The sequence below is a fragment of the Acinonyx jubatus genome, chromosome A2 (assembly GCF_027475565.1).
Source record: "Acinonyx jubatus isolate Ajub_Pintada_27869175 chromosome A2, VMU_Ajub_asm_v1.0, whole genome shotgun sequence".
NCBI lineage: Eukaryota > Metazoa > Chordata > Mammalia > Carnivora > Felidae > Acinonyx > Acinonyx jubatus.
In genome coordinates, this window is record NC_069383.1 from 153,423,372 (window position 1) to 153,441,324 (window position 17,953).

Sequence of the window (17,953 nt, forward strand, 5' to 3'; positions counted from 1 at the left end):
ATTTTGTATAAACAAATCATACTGACTGTGGGCTTTTGTGACTGGCTTCTTTGATTTGCTATAATGTCTCAAGCTCCAGCCTCGTGCCGACCTTGCTGTTCTGTAAACACACCAGCCTCCCTCCCCTGTCCCTGCCCTTTGCACGCTTCTTTCTTCACGCCCTTTTTGTCTTGGCCGAAGCATCCCCAGCTGGGAGAAATGCTTTACCTAACTGTCCTAAGTCGGTCACTTGGACTGCTGCTCAGACATCTTGTTGCCCTGATTACCATGCATAACTATATTTCGCCTTCCCAAATGCCTGAGTCTGACTCGGGCCAGTGTTAAGGTAAGGTGAGCGAGGCACTCATTTTGGGTGCCAAATTTAAGGAGGTGCCAAATTACCGAGCTTCTGTTTTGCCCTTGGCTCCCATATGGCTTGGCACAGTGCTCTTGCCAATCCTGTCTTTAAGACAGCTTGATATTTATTCATGGTGGATTTTTTTTTGCATTAATCTTGATTTTTAAAAATATTCCATTGAAATCTTATTTATCTTAAAAAAATTTTGTTTTATCCTTATTTATTTTTGAGAGAGAGAGAGACAGAGCGTGAGCAGGGGAGGGGCTGAGAGAGAGGGAGACACAGAATCCGAAGCAGGCTCCAGGCTCTGAGCCATCAGCACAGAGCCCGAGGCGGGGCTCGAACCCACAAACCGCGAGATCGTGACCTGAGCCGAAGTTGGATGTTCAAACCAACCGAGCCACACAGGCGCCCCGAAACCTTATCTATCTTGATGACGAAGTTGACAAAGCCCACTTTCCAGGCCTCACCTGTGTGTCCCATGTGCATATGGATCACCTGATGTTCTTCCGTGTCCCACACAGCCACGGTGCCATCCTGGGTGCCGACAACCAGCAGCCTCTCTTCCACGCTCCACGCCATGGCGGTGATGCCTGCAGCCACACAGAGACAACAGCGAACGACCACGTCAGCTCCCGTGTCTGTGCCCTCAGCCATGGGGCCCTCTAATGGGCCCGTGCTTCACAGATAGGGAAACTGAGGCACAGATTCAGCCCCTTGTCCACAGCCACACACCTAGAAAGTTCCAGCATTGTCAGACGCCAGATTCAGATCTCGACTGCAATGTTCATGTTGCTCTTAGGGACGACGCTAGGTCCTAAGTGTCTCCCAAGCTCAGCGGTTCTCACGCAGGGGCGATTCCTTTCCCCGCTCAGTGCCTCAGTTTCCCATATATAAAATAGGAGAAAGTTGAAATCAGAGCCAGTCCAAGTCTGAGAGGACTGGATTTTGTTCCCACCTCACTGGGACAGGGAGTACGGACATGGGATTTGTTTTTCTTTCCTTTTCTCTTTTCTTTCCTTTCCTTTTCTTTCTTTCTCTGGTCATTCACTGTGTGACCCTGGAAATGTGAGCTCAAACTTCTCATTTAGCAAATGAAAAAACTGAAGCCCAGAGTGGGTAGAAACTTTCCGAGCTTTGACATAACTAGGGCTCCTACAGAGGCACAGTGGGTCTGGAACACAAAACGTCTCCCTATCCGGGAGCAAAAACAAAAACTTCTCTGTGACTGCCACTTCCTAATCAGTCACTGCACTGTGATTTGTCCCCCATAGCCATCCGGTCAGACTTCTTTTTGTAACAAAGCCCACAGCCCACAGGTGTTAGCTGAGTGCACATTCACCCAGACAAAGGCCATATTTCCCAAGCTCCCTTGCAGCAGAAGATGGCCAAGATCTTACCGAGGAGGCACTTCTCACAGACGCGATAAATTCTGCTTCTAGACCACTCCCTCAAAGGGAAGGGGTCTGCCATCCACCTCCCCTTCCCACTTCCTACTGGCCGAAAGGCCATCCTATTGGTCGGGGCTGGAACGGCCACTGTTAAGCCGTCAAATGTTAGTCTGACATTGAAAATGGCAGAGCAACAAGACTGAGTCTAGGTCCCTGATGCGAGAAGTAAGGGAGATGATTCATTTTCAGAAATACCAAATAAAAGCTGTGCTGTCTAATTGACAGTAGTTTTACAACCTATTGGAAATATGTCCGAACCCCCTCCCCCACAATGGAGTCCCAAACCCTTAGACACTTCACTTCCAGGTTCCTCGTCCCCTCTGAGTTTCGCGGGCTTATTTTTCGCGGGCTTTGCAATGAGCACGCGCCAAAGGACTGAAGTCTCTGTGTCACCTCTGGGAATGTACATGCGTTCCAATCAGACTTTTTGCTTTACGTGGACATAGGCGACTACCAGTAAGGCTGCAACCTCTGCAGTGCTCAGCCAATGAGGAACCAGGGGAGGGACTTTCCTCTGTAGTGCTCAGCCAATGAGGAACCAGGGGAGGGACTTGCCTCTGTAGTGCTCAGCCAGTGAGGAACCAGGGGAGGGACTTGCCTCTGTAGTGCTCAGCCAGTGAGGAACCCGGGGAGGGACTTGCCTCTGTAGTGCTCAGCCAGTGAGGAACCAGGGGAGGGACTTGCCTCTGTAGTGCTCAGCCAGTGAGGAACCAGGGAGGGACTTGCCTCTGTAGTGCTCAGCCAGTGAGGAACCAGGGGAGGGACTTGCACGCTAGGAGATAAATTGCCTGCTGTAACTGCCCCAGCTGTGCCTGTCCATCAGACACCTGCTCTTGGTTGCTTAAACCCTAGCTTCCCTGTGCTCTGAGTCCGTGTCCCTCCTTTGATTGGGGCAGTGGGCTTATTTCTAACATCTGACACCTTGGAGACCCAGTGTTACCTCTACTTATGCCTGGACTGTTGTGTGGGAGTGGGAGGAAATGAACTGCTTTTTTATTTAAGCCACTGCTATTTTGTCCCTTGTTACAGCCATTTGAACTTGTAACCTAATAAAGATAGTCTTCTCCATTAAATCAGATTCCCTTCTGAACACAGCATTCTAGCAGCTGTCCCTAAATCAGTTCCTCCATGTATGGTACTTCGTCTCTTAGAACTTCTGTTTTGGAAGCACTATGCCTTGGGAGTGTAGCTCTCCCTACAGGGCCATGTGGCACAGAAATGGCCCGACGTGCAATAATTGACATTCGAGCCACAACTTAATTGTATTTGCTGGCCTTTCAATAATGCAAGAAGTTATGGGTGGGCAGATAAAGGGGTGGAGGAATGGAGGTAGACTGGGGCATGAGCGGATAGCCAGATGGCTGGCTGGATACGTGGGTGAGTGGATGGGTGGATGTTAGATGAGTAGATAGATGAATCAACCGATAGATGGGTGGGCGGGTTGATGAATGGCTGGGTGCACAGATGGGTGATGGGGTAAGTGAGTGAATGGAAGATGTTCAGAGCGACATGGAAAGATGAGTGGTGTGGACAGAGGGCTGAAAGATAGCTAATGGACTGACAGGTGGAGGGAAGGAAGAAAGGAAGGAAGGAGGGGAAGGAAGGGAGGGAGGGAGGGAGGAAGTGTGGATGGATGGATGGATGGATGGATGGACAGACAGAAAGAAGGAGGGAAGCAAGGGATAACACATGAATAGAGAGAATTAAGTCCTCTAGTGTCTCTGACATTTTGGTGTCCCAGGAGAATCCATGAGTTCCACCAGCCTCTCAGGGACCAGTCGGACACAATCCCTAGCTTTTGGATTTACCAGCAAATCCCAGAAGCTATCTGTAAGATGGGCACTCGATTCTTAGAGGCAGCCAGCACCTCCTTGCTCTGGGCTCATTAGTGGTATTTACACTAGTAATCTACAGTTCCTGGGAGGCAGAGAGAGTGGAGTCAGCATGAGACAGCAAGGACTTGCCCTGATGGCACCCCGGGGGCCTCCCTATACTGACAGAGGAGAGCCCCAGGGAGCAGCCAGAAACACCTGCCGTCCGCTGCCCTCAGGCATGAGGGGGCCTGGCAGGATATTTGCAGAGTCGCAGAGACTGACCCTTGTGACAGCCGGTGAGGGTTGCCCGGAGGGGTCCTCCCGGGGGCTGGAGGAATCCTGTGAGGGGTACCAGCACAGGATGTGGGCACATCCAGAACCAGTTCTGGGCCTGTTGGCACAGCTGTCCCACCAGCGCCGGATGTGAGGTCGTGAAGAAATGGAGTCTGGCCAGGAGTTCTGTATATAGGATGCTCCTCTCTGCAACAAAGGGGACTCACGTTAAGGGGAAGGGCCATCTTCTCCTGCCTCTGTCTCTCTCCCCAAACACTCACCCCTACTTCCAGGGCCCCAGGTGGTTCTTAGCCTCCGGGGGGCCTTTGGCCTGGACTGGCCTTCCCCCTTTCTCATACTAATCACCTCCTAATTTTAGCTAAAGGGCCACTTCTTTAAAAAGCCGTTTCCAGCCCAACCCACGAATCCACCTGCCCCACCCCCCAGCTCATCACAGCTACAATTAACCTTTCTTCGTGGCCCCGCCTCTCCTCACTACCCTAGAGCTTGAGTTTCCTGAAACAGGAATGAGGTCTGTCTCGTTCATTGCTCCGTTCTTAGCACCTAGAACATCACAGACACCCGATAAGTTGTAGAGGCCGCTTTTAGGCAGCAAGCTCGAGCAGTGAAATGTAGAGCAAGGCTAAAGGGCCCACAGCCACCACGAAGCTGAATCCAGACAGGCCCATCAAGGCTGCTTCCGTTTGATAAGGACATTTGGGATTGCCTTTCGAGCCCATCTGGATAATCCAGGATAAACTCTCCATCTCAAATTCCTTAATTTAGTCACATCGTTTGCCGCATAAGACAAGAGTCACAGGTTCCAAGGATTAGGAAGCGAATATATCTGTGGAGAGGGCAGTGCTTTCTGCCTATCCCAACAGACATACCATCATTATTATCCCAAGTTCATAAAGGGGGAAATTGAGGCTCAGAGAGGTTAAGCAACTTGTACAAGGTCACACAGCCAGTAGGAGGTGGGAATCTGACCCAAAAAGTTTTATTCCAACCTTGAGTGAAGACCAGGGACGCTGAAGGCAAGCAGTTCATTGTCTCTGCTGTTGGCTTGTCCCAACTGTGGGGTTTGGGGCAATGGTGACAAAGCTTTGTGCCTTGGTTTGCTGGCAGGTGGAATGAGGCAAGGTCAGGACCAGGGTCAAGTGCCCCACTCACCATGGGTGCAAGATGTAAGGTGGCACCAAGAAACACAACCATCAAGATAAATACTATTTCCATGCAATATTTTTAAAAAATCAAAATTAATGCCCTCCCCAAACCCATGATGAACAAAATGTCAGCTTTTAAAATAAAAATAGAGTCAGAAACGCCATCACACCCAATCATCCTGGAGCCTAAGGCAATAGGAGAAATTGGGAATGCTGGCAGGCTTTGGAGGAGGCTCCAAGTCCTGGAATGTGCTGGAGCTCAAGGTTGGCCGGCTGCGCCCTCTGGTGGTGACATTCATTCCTACACCCGCTGGTGCCGGGCCGGCCACAGGTTGTTAATCAAGGATTCCTGCAAAGAACATGCTGTGATTTGGGCTTTTAAATCTTCCCTCAAACTGGGCAGTTGTTCCCAAGGCTGTTTTTCCTGGCAACTCACTCCCTGTGAGGTTTACAACTGGTGAGCAAAAATGCACAAGAAAGGCATAAGCTGATGGTGGGCACCGGCCTCTTCCACTTGGGTGGCATCTTAGACATGCTTTAGTCCAATCCCACATTTTGCAGATGATGGAAACTGAGGCTCTGTGCAGAAATGGCTCATCCAAGGCCATTCACATCAACAAGGTTGGTGCTGTCATGACAGTAACGGGACCCTTGGATGGCCCCATGGGGACAGCCGTAGGTAGGAGGGTGGACCAGCATCCCCATTTTGCAGATGGAAAGACTGAGGACAGCAAGGCGGGGTGGGGTGGGGAGCGTCAGGGACTTGCAAGGTCACACTACCAGTAAGTGGCAAGGCCCAGATTTGAATTAACACAGTGGGGCTCAAAATCCGTGTTCTTGGCCAGGACTGGTCTATGTGGTAGGGCTGGCAATTTGGCACACGGGTGATGCAAAAGAAAACCAACAGAAATAATAATTACGAGCCAAGGCAGGGGCGCCTGGGTGGCTCAGTGGGTTGAGCATACGGCTTGATTTCGGCTCAGATCATGACCCCAGAGTCATGTATTGAACCCCACGTCGGGCTCCGTGCTGGGCGTAGAGCCTGCTAGGGGTTCTCTCTCTCCTTCTGCCCCTCCCCACCTTGTGCATGCGTGTCTCTCTCTCTCTCTCTCTCTCTCTCTCTCTCTCCCTAATAAAAATTAAAAAAAAAAAGCGCTGAGACAGATGGAAAAAGGGTGTAGTGGTGAAGAATGCAGGGGCTAGAGGGTGTCCAGGCTCAGTGGGGGCTGGACAGGCTTCTCCCAGGAGGGGCATTTGGTTAAGCTCCAAGGGAGCCACAGAAGGGATATAGGGACTTAAGCACCTTCATAAAACTCCTTATAAAACCCTCACATCAAAACCAGGTGGGGATTGTACGATAACAACCACCCAGGCCGCCTCACGCTCATCAGGATGACTATCAGTGTTTTAAAAACCAGAAAATGACGAGGGCTGGTGAGGACAGAGAGAAATCGGAGCCCCCGTGCGCTGCTTGCTGGCGGGAACGTAAAACGGTGCAGCTGCCCTATGGTGGTTTCTCGAAAAAATAAACATTGAATTACAATCTGATCCGACAATTGTACTTCTGGGTGTCTACTCCAGAGAGTTTTTGTAAGCAGGGTCTTGAAAAGATAGTTGTATACCTGTGTTCCCAGCAGCACTCGTCACAACGGGCAATAAGGAGAAACGACCCAAGTGTCCATCAGTGGAGGAATGGAGAAACGAAATGAGGTCCATCGGCCCAACGCAATGCTTTCCTGCCTTTTAAAGATGGAGATTCTGATGCCTGCTACAACATGGACGAACGCTGAGGAAATCACACCGAGTGAAAGAAGCCAGACACGGAAGGGCCAAGACTGTCTGAGGCCACTTGGATGAGGTCCCTACGGTAGTCAGATTCACAGAGAGTAGATGGTGGGTGCCCGGGGCTGGGGGAAGGGAATGAGGAGTTTGTGTTTGATGGGGACACAGGTTCAGTTTTGCAAGATGAACTCGTTCTGGAGATGTATAGTGGTGGCGGCTGCCCACCTGTGGGAAAGTGCCTGATGTCACTGAGCCGTGCGCTTAAAACACCGACTTTGAACCCCGGTTAGGCAAAATGTCATCCCCTAGGACAAAAATTGCCCCCTTCTTTCTCTTTTTTTTTTTTTTAATTTTTAATGTTTATTTTTGAGAGAGAGAGAGAGAGAGTGAGTGAGCAGGGGAGGGGCAGAGAGAGAGGGAGACACAGAATCCGAGGCTGTCTCCAGCTTCTGACTGACTGTCAGCAGCAAGCCCGATGTGGGGCTCGAACCCATGAACCGTGAGATCATGACCTGAGCCGAAGTCGGACGCTTCACCGACTGAGCCACCCAGGCGCCCCACTCCTTTCTCTTGAGTAGACTTGAGTTACAAAAAGTCACGTTTAACTACTATCATTCTGTTTCAAATGTTATCAATAAAAAAAATTGGGGGAACGTGTTTTCTCTCTTATTATATTAATATTGACATAATTTCCTCGATTTTTGCCTGACATTTTTCCTATCTGGCCCTTTTCCTAGAAAACGCTTCACTCCAAAGCTCTTCCAGCTTCCATTCTAAATTCTAGAAACCCCACAGGCGTAGACAGGAAAGGTGTGCCGGCTAATGAAAATCCAGCTGGGGTCTTGGTGAGGAGAATGATCTTCTAGAAGTCAGTGCAGAGTGAAGCCCCCCCCCCGCCAGGCCGACTCACCCATGCCTCGGAGCTCCAGGGCCGGGCGGCACAGCTGGAGGGCTTCCCGGACCAGGCCGACCTCCGGACAGTCCAGGTAAGGGGCATACAGGTCAAAGTCGTCCAACAGGCTCTCGATGCCTCCAGAGATGCTGCGGCAGGAAATCCAGTTCATGCTGCCTGTGGGCAGGGAGGGGGGAGGGGGTATTGTAGGGGCACATGTTTCCTTCTAGTTCATACTTGGAGGCTGGTTCTCACCTCTCCATTTCTCTGGGGGTTCACGGCCTCGACACTGCTGAGGTTTGGGGCCGTGTCATTCTCTGCGGTGGGGCCGTGCACTGTGCGGGGCCGACCAGCACCCCTGGCCTCCACCCACCGGATGCCATAGCACCTCCCCGGGGGTGATCATCAAAAACACGAACGTTGCCAAAAGTCTCCTGGGTGCAGAATCACCCCTGGTTGAGACTCACGGGGATGAACAGAAGGATAGATAGAGAGACAAATAGGAAGGTGGGTGGGCAGAGGGGTGATAGGCGGCTAAATACAAAGATTATCGTATCATATCTGTCATATGATATGATAGACAGACGGACAGACAGGGTCTCATTCTAAGACCACATTTCTCACATCTGCCCTATCAGCTGGGACTCGATACCAGTAGCACTCCCTTCCCTGAGCTGTGACAACCAAAACGTCCCCAGACATTGCCACGTGTCCCCTGCTGGTGGTGGGGGGGCACAGAATGACCCCTGGTGAGAACCTCTGTCTTAAGCGGAGTCGGGGATTCTGACGTATGTGGGAGCACAGCGGAAGGTTGGGACCCACTGAGTCCCCTCCGAAACGGGTGCGACCCTCACCCAGAACCTCCTGCTTCAGCGTTTCAAGGCGGCCTGAGTGGACCAGGTGATGAGGCATCTCCTTCAGCTTCCGCACATTTGCGACCGTGTCTGAGAACCACAGGGGCTGAGGGGCCACCTGCAGAGGAGGAGGGGGCTGACAACCAGGCCGCTACGACCCAAGCTCATTCGTTCGCTCCACAGACGTGGGCCAAGCCACGCACAGGTGACACTGGAGGGGACGGGGACACAATTCCAGACAGAGATGTCCCACACCCACCACAGGCAGGGCCAGGGCAGAGGGAGGAACGCGGGGCTCAGGGAATCCAAGGGACATCGGAGCTGGGCCTCAGAAGTTAAGTAGGAGTCTGTGTGGTGAACCATATCAGAAAACGACAGTGTTCCAGGGCAAGGGAATGGCATATGCAAAGGCCCAGAGGTGGGAGATGCCAGGAGTTCAGGGCCTTTCTCATATGCTCCTGAATATTGTGATTCTTCCCCCCCCCTCAGCTCTGGAATGTTGGGGCATGGAATGGGGGGCATATTCCTCATCTGCTGTCCCCCCCGGTCATGCTCAGAGGCTGAGGGGACATCCCACCTTCTGTGGGGGAGGGAAAGGAAGAAGGTCAGAATGGCATTCTGGGTGGAAAAGAAGGAAGGAAGGAGCGGGTGGTCCTCGCCAGGCAGCCTTGACCTTGCCTGCACAGCAGGGCGGAGACTGCAGGTAGAGAGCAGGGACCCCAGGCAGACACCTCACCATGCGGTCCAGGTTCAGGGGCTTCCCCACAAGTGGCAGGGTGACGAGCTTCTTGGTGCCCTGGCTCCAGGCCCCTGAGAAGAAGTCAGCCAAGACCCCGTGCCTCTTGGCTCTCTCGACCCCGGACAGGTAGCGTTCTTGGACCACCTCGGCCAGCTGCCTGCAGAGAGGGGGCACGGGCTCTTGGGCCTGGGCGATTGGTGAGCTCAGAGGGGGGCCACCTGCCTTCCAGGAGGCTGTTCCCAATTGCGGGTCCCTCCTGAGCCCCTGCTGGATGCTCACTGCCTCCGCTGACCACCCGTCCTATTGGTTACCTAACATCTATCTATAAATTGGCCCATCTTTCTTCTTTCCCCTTTAATAAAGTTACTTGGAAAAGGAACATTTGGGTTTCTCAATAAGTTAAACATAAAACAAGGTGCTGCCTGACCCAGGAACTCCACTCCCAGGTATAGACCAAGAGAATTAAAAAATAGGTGTTCAGGGCCGCCCGCGTGGCTCAGTCGGTTAGGTGTCGGGCTTTGGATCTCAGCTCAGCTCTTGATCTCAGGGTCACGAGTTCAAGCCCTGAGCTGGGCCCCACGCCTGGTGTGGAGCCTACTTAAAAACAAAACGAAGCAAAAGCAGCTATTCAAACAAACACTTGTGCACACATGTTCACGGCAGCACTGATCACAGTCCCAAGAAACAACCCAAGTGTCCATCAATGGACACACAGATAAAAAAAACGTGGTCCGTCCATGCAACGGGTTATTTCTCAGCCGTGAAAAGGAATGAAGCCCCGATTCACACTACAACACGGATGAGCCTGCGAACCTTTATGCTGAGGAAAGAAGCCAGACACAAAAGGCTGGGCCTCAGAGGTTAAGTAGGAGTCTGTGTGGTGAACCGTATCAGAAAACGACGGTATTCCAGGGCAAGGGAATGGCATGTGCAAAGGCCCGGTGGCGGGAGAGGCTAGGAGTTCAGGGCCGTTCTCATATGCTCCTGAATATTGTGTTCTTTTTGTTGGGGTTGGGGGGGCATATTCCTCATCTGCTATCCCCCCCATCCCCAGTCATGCTCAGAGGCTAAGGGGACATCCCGCCTTCTGTATACATGCTGTCTGATCCCACAGCATGTATATGAAATGTCCAGATCAGGCAAATCCATGGAGACAGAAAGCAGATTAGCAGGTTCTAGGAGCTGGGGGAGTAGGGAGTGACTGCTGATGGGAACGAGGTGTCCTTTGGGGGGGCGGATGGAATTGTTCTGGAACTGTTTAGAGAGGCTGGTTACCCAACATTGTGGATGCACTAAATGTTACTGAATTTGTACCCTTGAAAATGGTGAATTTTGTGTTATGTGACCCGATCCTCAGTTTCAAAAACAACTTAGTTGTGTCCGAGTCAGTGATGTGGAAACCCTTGAATGCTGCGCTGGTTCGCTGGGACCGGGGTTAGAAGAAGGATCTGGAACAAGGAGGAGCCCGAGGCACGAGTCCTCGCTCTCGGGCACCCAGAGAGCGCTACTGCCACGCTGGACCCACCTGTGGGCAATGGCCAGGAGCGTGAAGCCGTCCACGGGCCGCCGGGCCAAGCAGTGGCCCAGATCCCGGCGAAGCCTCACCCAGAGCAGCGGTGGAAAACGCAGCAGCTCCTTGCTGGGCGGGGTCCAGTCCCGGTAGACCACCTGCAGGACCTCGTCATCCAAGGACAGGACGTCCTTCAGCTCTGCCTCTGAGAGCCCATGCCTGCGGGGAGGAGGGACGGGCACTGGAACACGCTGTCTCCTGTGGCTGGGGGACACAGCAGCCCAGAGAGGGAGAGAGACGTGGCCAGCTGTCTGCACAACATCCTGCCCGTCCCCAAAAGGTTCGCTCTGAGGGACGGCATTTGGATGGTGCCTAGCAGGTACCGGTGCCCGGGTACAGCCGTGCCCATCACAGAAGACCTTCCTGACCTTTCCTTCTGCACACACACCTAACAGAGCCACGGACCAGGCTCTCCCCAGCCTCAGACGAGTCAGGCAGCATAGGGAGGGAGACAGCAGGTGATTTAGAAAAGCAACGCAGGCACCACATGTGCCCACGCCAGCCTTGCCCGTGTTTCCTGGCCCGAGAAAGGAAGAGTGAGAGGAAGGAAGCGGCCCTAACGGGGGTGGGTGATGAAGTTTTGGTGCTGGACCCGAAGGACTTCCCGATGCCTGAGAGCATCAGGCCGGAAGAGCTGGAGACTGGCCTGCACGCTTCTTCTGGGAGGGCAACAGGGTTCCCCTTAGAGCAGGGGAAAGAGGCAGGCTGGCTTCTGGGTGCACCTTGTGGGGTACACACACCTCGTGTGTGAGTGCGGGTTTAGTTCTCTGATGTGGATCGGAAGTCTTCCTGGCTCTCTCTTTTTTTTTTAATTTTTGTAATGTTTATTTTTATTTTTGAGAGAGAGAGACAGAGCACGAGTGGGAGAGGGACAGAGAGAGAGAGAGAGACAGAGACAGAATCGGAAGCAGGCTCCAGGCTGTGAGCCGTCAGCACAGAGCCCGACGCAGGGCTCGAACTCATGAACCGTGAGATCATCACCTGAGCCGAAGTCGCATGCTCAACCGACTGAGCCCCCCAGGCGCCCCGAAGCCTTCCTTTCGATCAGAACACCTGCCACATTCTTCATATGTATTGACACCTGCTCACGTAGCGTTCTCTAGTATACGACAAGGTGAGGCGTCCCCTGGGCTCTCTTCTGCGAGCACAATCATCTTTGACGATCACAGCTGTAATGTCCCTGGGGCTCGACTCCACACTCCCCCTGCAGGTGAAGCCATGCCACCCCCTCCCCCCCAACCTGCTTTCTTCTTGACAGTTTTCCCCAAACCAGAATTCCTGGGAGCCACACCCGGGGTGAGGGGGGGGAGGGGCCGTCCGCTTGATAGTACCCCTCCTGTGGCTCCTCCTGAAAACCCCCTCCTTCAGGGTAGAAGCTTCTTTCCCATTCTTTGACACACCCTCAGTACAAATCAAGCTTGGGTCCCCTCCTTTCAGGCTCGAGTTGGATGGCTCGTCTTCTCATTCCCAGAGCCAGGTGGGAAATAACAGGAAAAGAGCACAGAGAGGTTGGGTAACACCGATTTCCAGGAAGAGAATAGCCCAACCCATGTCACATGAAATAGAGCAGTAAGTGGGGTCTGGGAGCAGGCGGGTCACTCTGAGAAGGCATCACTGGAGCTGGGGTTGGGTGGCAGGGAAGGGGCCAGCGTGAGATCTGGGGCAGGGGTGGGTGGAAGGCAGCCAGATCCAGCAGGCCTTGGCAAGGAGTTTGGATACTTTCCTCAAAGCCAGGGGAAGTCCTTGGAAGAGTTAATCGGGGCAGAAACGGAATCAGATTTATGGTTTTCAAATCTCACTCCAGACAGGTGTTCAAACCACAACTTGCACACGCTTGTTCAGATCAGCCTGGTTCACGACAGCCAGAAGGCGGAAACGGTCCAGATATCCTTGAACGGACGAGCGGATGAACAAAATGTGGTTGCTGTGGACGGGGGATGTGTCTCTAGGGCAAATCCATACGTTGAGGTCCTAATCCCCCAAGGTGACGGTATTAGGGAGCAGGGCATTTGGGAGGTGATTGGGTCATGAACGTGGAACCCCATGAACGGGGTTAATGCTCCCGAGAGCTCCCTTATCCCTTGCCATGTGAGGACACAGCCAGAAGATGAACCAGGGAGAGAACTCTCAGCAGACACCGTATCTGCCAGCACCTTAACCTTGGACTCTCCAGCCTCCAGAACTGTAAGGAATAAATTTAGAAGCCCCTCCCAACTCTAGGGGTGCCTGGGTGGCTCAGTCAGTTGAGCGTTCGACTCTTGATTTCTTTGGTTTTTAGAGGATCTTGAGGTTTGTGGGCTCGAGCCCCGCATCGGGCTCTGTGCAGATAGCGTGGAGCCTGCTTGGGATTCTCTCTCCTCCCCCTCCTCAAAAATAAATAAATAAACATTAAAAAAGCAGCCTCCCATTCTATGGTATTTTTTGTTACAGCAACCCTGAGACAGGGTTGTATCCACACAATAGAATATTCTTCGGCCACGTGAGGAAACAGAGCCCTGCACGTGCTACAGCACAGATGAACTTTGGAAACAGAACCCTAAGGGAAAGAAATCGGTCACAAAAAACCACCTATCTTATGATTGCATTTCCTTGAAACGTCTAGAACAGGACCCAGAAAGCCACGGGTAGAGTAATGGATGCCAGGCGCTGTACAGAGGAGGCGTGGGGAAGGCACCGTGTGTCTCGGCCTCACACTGCTGACATTTGGGGTCGGATCACTCTCTGTCGTGAGTACTGCTCTGTGTGCCGTGGGACATTTAGCAGCATACCTGGTCTCCACCCATTAGAAGCCAGTAGCATGACAGAGACAGAGGAAGATGGGTAGATGGAGGAGATTGGTTTTTAAGTTTGTTTATTTTGAGAGAGAGAGAGAGGGAGAGAGAGAACAAGTGGGGGAGGGGCAGAGAGAGGGAGAGCGAGAATCCCAAGCAGGCTCCGCAGAGCTTGATGAGGGGCTCCAACTCACAAACCTCGAGATCATGACCTGAGCCCAAACCAACGAAATCAAGAGTCGGATGCTTAGCTGACTGAGCCACTCAGGTGCTCTGAGAGGAGTTTATATATATGTACATACATATATATAGAAAAAGAGAACGAGAGATGATAGATAGATAGATAGATAGATAGGAAGATAGATAGGTGGCTGGAGGGGAGCCTGGGTGGCTCAGTCAGTTGAGCATCTGACTATTGATTTCAGCTTAGGTCGTGATCTTATGGTCGTGGGATCGAGTCCCACATTGGGCTCTGGGTTGACAGCGTGGAGCCTGCATGGGATTCTCTCTCTCACTCTCCCTCTACCCCTCTCCTGCTCTCTCTCTCTTTCTCCCTCTAAAAAAAAAAAAAAAACATTAAAAAAAAGAGAGACAGATGGAAACAGATAGCAGACAGGGTCTCTCTCATGCTAAGGCAGGGTTTCTCGCCCTGTCACTGCCGACACTGGGGGCTCCATCATCGTCTGCGGTGGGGACCGTCCTGTGCACTGCAGGGTGCTGAGTGGCATCCCTGGTCTCCACTCACTCGATGCCAGTAGCTCCCCCCACCAAGTTATGACAACCAGAAATGTCCCTGCACATGGGCCAGTGTCCCCTGGGGGCAGAATCTCCCCAGAATCTCCACTGGTCTAGAAGGACTCAGCTCTGCTCCAAGGGCCAGGCTCTCAACCATCACAGCACACTGGCCTGTTTTCATGCAGTGAGAGGTCCCAAAATCACAGCCCCGGCAGGCACCCTCCCTCCATAAACCTCCTGCCCCTGGGACGGCAGGTCCTACACCCCACGGGGCTTTGCTAATTAGGCCAGACGTGGGGCCAAGCAGGCCGATTATTTCTGTCTCCCCAGATTTGGAATCAGGACTCCAGAAGGAGCCAGTATGATGCTGCCAGTTCTCTAAGATGGGAGCTAATGATGCCAATGGAAGCTTGAGGCAAGCGAAAGTTCTGGGGTGGGGACGGGGTAGGGGGGAGAAGGACAAAGGAAGAGTCCAGAACAGAAGCCAATGGGCAGAGAAGACCCAGAGGTCCGTTCTGTCTCTCATGGCTTTCTGGTTCCCATGACAACCCACCTCCTCCGTGTAGACTGCTGTGTCAGGTTGGCTTGGTGGCCCACCACTTATTTCTGGAACATTCCCCAGTCTGTCTTTGTATTCTTATAGAAGCAGGCCCAGCCTCCACTCTGCTGGGGCGGGGGGGGGGGGGGAGGGTGGCAAGCACCAGTCACAAAATCTAGGGTGTGACATGAAAGCTGGGATTTGCCCCACTGGAGTTGGAAATTGGGTGGCCCTGGATTCCCTGAGCTCTTCCCGTGGCCTTATAAAGCCCTATTTCTTACACACTAGCAAGAGTGGGATTCTGTGCCTGGAAAAGAAACAAACAGACCCTCACTGGTCTGATCACTGCCATCTTGACTGGTTTGGGGCAAAGGGCAAACAAAGGTCTAGAAGAAAAAATCGCCCAGGAAACTGAAGAGGGGAGACCTCTCTGTCCGGCACCTCTGACGGTGGGCTTGAGTGTTTCCGACGGCCGTTTGCACCAAGGCAAAGCTTTCTGCTTGTGTGTCTGCCAGCTGGCCTCTGTTCTACTCTCCTGGGGGCTGGAGTCTGGCTGCTGGGTGCGTGTGACAGACATACTCCTCTGTCCTGCTCTTGACCATCATGACATCACAGCGTGCAGCCCTGAGACTTTCCGCCTTTAAGCATTCCGTCCTTCAAACTCTATAAACACACTGAATTGGATTTTCCTCTTTGCTTCCTTGTGGATTCCCATGCCACAAGCTTGGAATTAAGGGTAGATGCATGCTGGTAGTCAATCCCTCAGAGCATTGGGCTGTCAAAAGGTCTTTCGGAGATCTCCCCATGTATTGCTTATTAAATACAGAGAGGAGCTTGCAAATTTACAATGGGAAAGATAATCCGTGCCCAAGAAGGGCTGAGTATCTCTCAGGTTGAACCTGAATGTAATCACGAGGAAACATCAGACCAAGCCAGGTGGAGGAACACGCTACAAACTGCCCCAGCTCAGGTGTGGTCCCGGGACCAGCAGCTTCAGCGTTGCCAGGGAGAAACACAGGATTCCAGGCTCCACCCCAGACCTGCTGAATCAAATTCTTTCTGCGAAAACAAGGACCGAGGTGCCTATCCCCCGTTGAGGGTGGAGGAGCGCTGATCTACAAAACAACTGGCCTGGACTCTTCAAAAGGACAAAGACTGATGGTGGAATGTTCCAAATTAAAGGAGACCAAAGAATCTTGACGACTAAGTGCGACACAGGATCCTGGTTAGGATCCTGGATTGGGGACAAGGTGGTGGGGAGGAGCTATAGAGGACATTTTTTAGACAGTTGGCAAATTTTCATTATAAACTGTGTATTAAATAATATAATTGCATCTATGATACACTTCCTGAATCTTGTAATTGTCCTGTGGTGACGTGGGGTTCTGGCTGTCCTTGTTCTTAAGAAATACGTGAAATATTTAAGGGTAAAGGGATATTATGCCTGTAATGAATACTCAAATGGCTCAGGGAAAAAAACTCTGTGTGTGTGTGGGTGTATATGTGTGTAGATAGATAGATACAGAGATAGATAGATACGGAGATAGATACTGAGTTAGATACTGAGATAGATAGATAGGTAGATATAATAGGTAGATAGATAGATAGATAGATAGATAGATAGATAGATAGATAGGGAGATAGACACATGGATAGATAGATAGATAGATAGGGAGATAGACACATGGATAGATAGATAGACACACGAGGGATGGATAGATAGATAGATGCATGGAGGGATAGATAGATAGATAGATAGATAGGTAGATGATAGACGTACGGATAGATAGATAGATAGATGCATAGATAGATAGATAGATGCATGGATAGATAGATAGATAGATAGATAGATGCATTGCATGGATAGATAGATACATGGATGGATAGATAGATAGATAGATAGATAGATAGATAGATAGACACATGGACGGATGGATAGATAGATAGACGCATGGATAGATAGATAGATGATAGATGCCTGGATGGATGGATAGATAGATAGATAGATAGACACACAGATGGATAGATAGATAGATAGATAGATGCATGGATAGATAGGTAGGTAGATAGATGACACATGGACGGATAGATAGATAGATACATGGACGGATGGATAGATAGATAGATAGACACATGGGCAGATAGATAGACACATGGACGGATAGATAGACAGACACATGGACGGATAGATAGATGATAGATAGATACATGGACGGATAGAAAGACGCATGGACGGATAGATAGATGATAGACGCATGGACGGATGGATAGATAGATAGATAGATAGACACATGGACGGATAGATAGACACATGGACGGATGGATAGATAGATAGACGCATGGATAGATAGATAGATAGATAGATAGATAGATGATAGATGCCTGGATGGATGGATAGATAGATAGATAGATAGATAGACACACAGATGGATAGATAGATAGATAGATAGATGCATGGATAGATAGGTAGGTAGATAGATAGATAGATGACACATGGATGGATAGATAGATAGATAGATAGATAGATACAAGGACGGATGGATAGATAGATAGATAGATAGACACATGGACAGATAGATAGATAGACACATGGACGGATAGATAGACAGACACATGGACGGATAGATAGACACGTGGACGGATGGATAGATAGACGCATGGATAGATAGATAGATAGATGATAGATGCCTGGATGGATGGATAGATAGATAGATAGATAGATAGACACACAGATGGATAGATAGATAGATAGATGCATGGATAGATAGGTAGGTAGATAGATGACACATGGATGGATAGATAGATAGATAGATAGATACAAGGACGGATGGATAGATAGATAGATAGATAGATAGATGCATTGCATGGATAGATAGATACATGGATGGATGGATGGATAGATAGATAGATAGATAGATAGATAGATAGACACATGGACGGATGGATAGATAGACGCATGGATAGATAGATAGATGATAGATGCCTGGATGGATGGATAGATAGATAGATAGACACACAGATGGATAGATAG

General features: G+C 51.0%; 1 protein-coding gene across 6 annotated transcripts in view; it reads right to left on the reverse strand.

Annotated features, from left to right (window-relative positions):
* Nucleotides 1-17,953, reverse strand: part of NWD1 (NACHT and WD repeat domain containing 1) — a 73,834-nt gene that overhangs the window by 32,850 nt on the left and 23,031 nt on the right. For all 6 annotated transcript variants that reach the window (XM_053219695.1, XM_053219690.1, XM_053219692.1 and 3 more), the window contains 6 exons: nucleotides 10,834-11,037; nucleotides 9,306-9,465; nucleotides 8,570-8,687; nucleotides 7,734-7,892; nucleotides 3,885-4,082; nucleotides 808-930 (listed from right to left, as the gene is read on the reverse strand). In XM_053219695.1, the coding sequence (XP_053075670.1) occupies nucleotides 808-930; nucleotides 3,885-4,082; nucleotides 7,734-7,892; nucleotides 8,570-8,687; nucleotides 9,306-9,465; nucleotides 10,834-11,037 (962 nt within the window). The remainder of the gene's footprint in view (nucleotides 1-807; nucleotides 931-3,884; nucleotides 4,083-7,733; nucleotides 7,893-8,569; nucleotides 8,688-9,305; nucleotides 9,466-10,833; nucleotides 11,038-17,953) is intronic.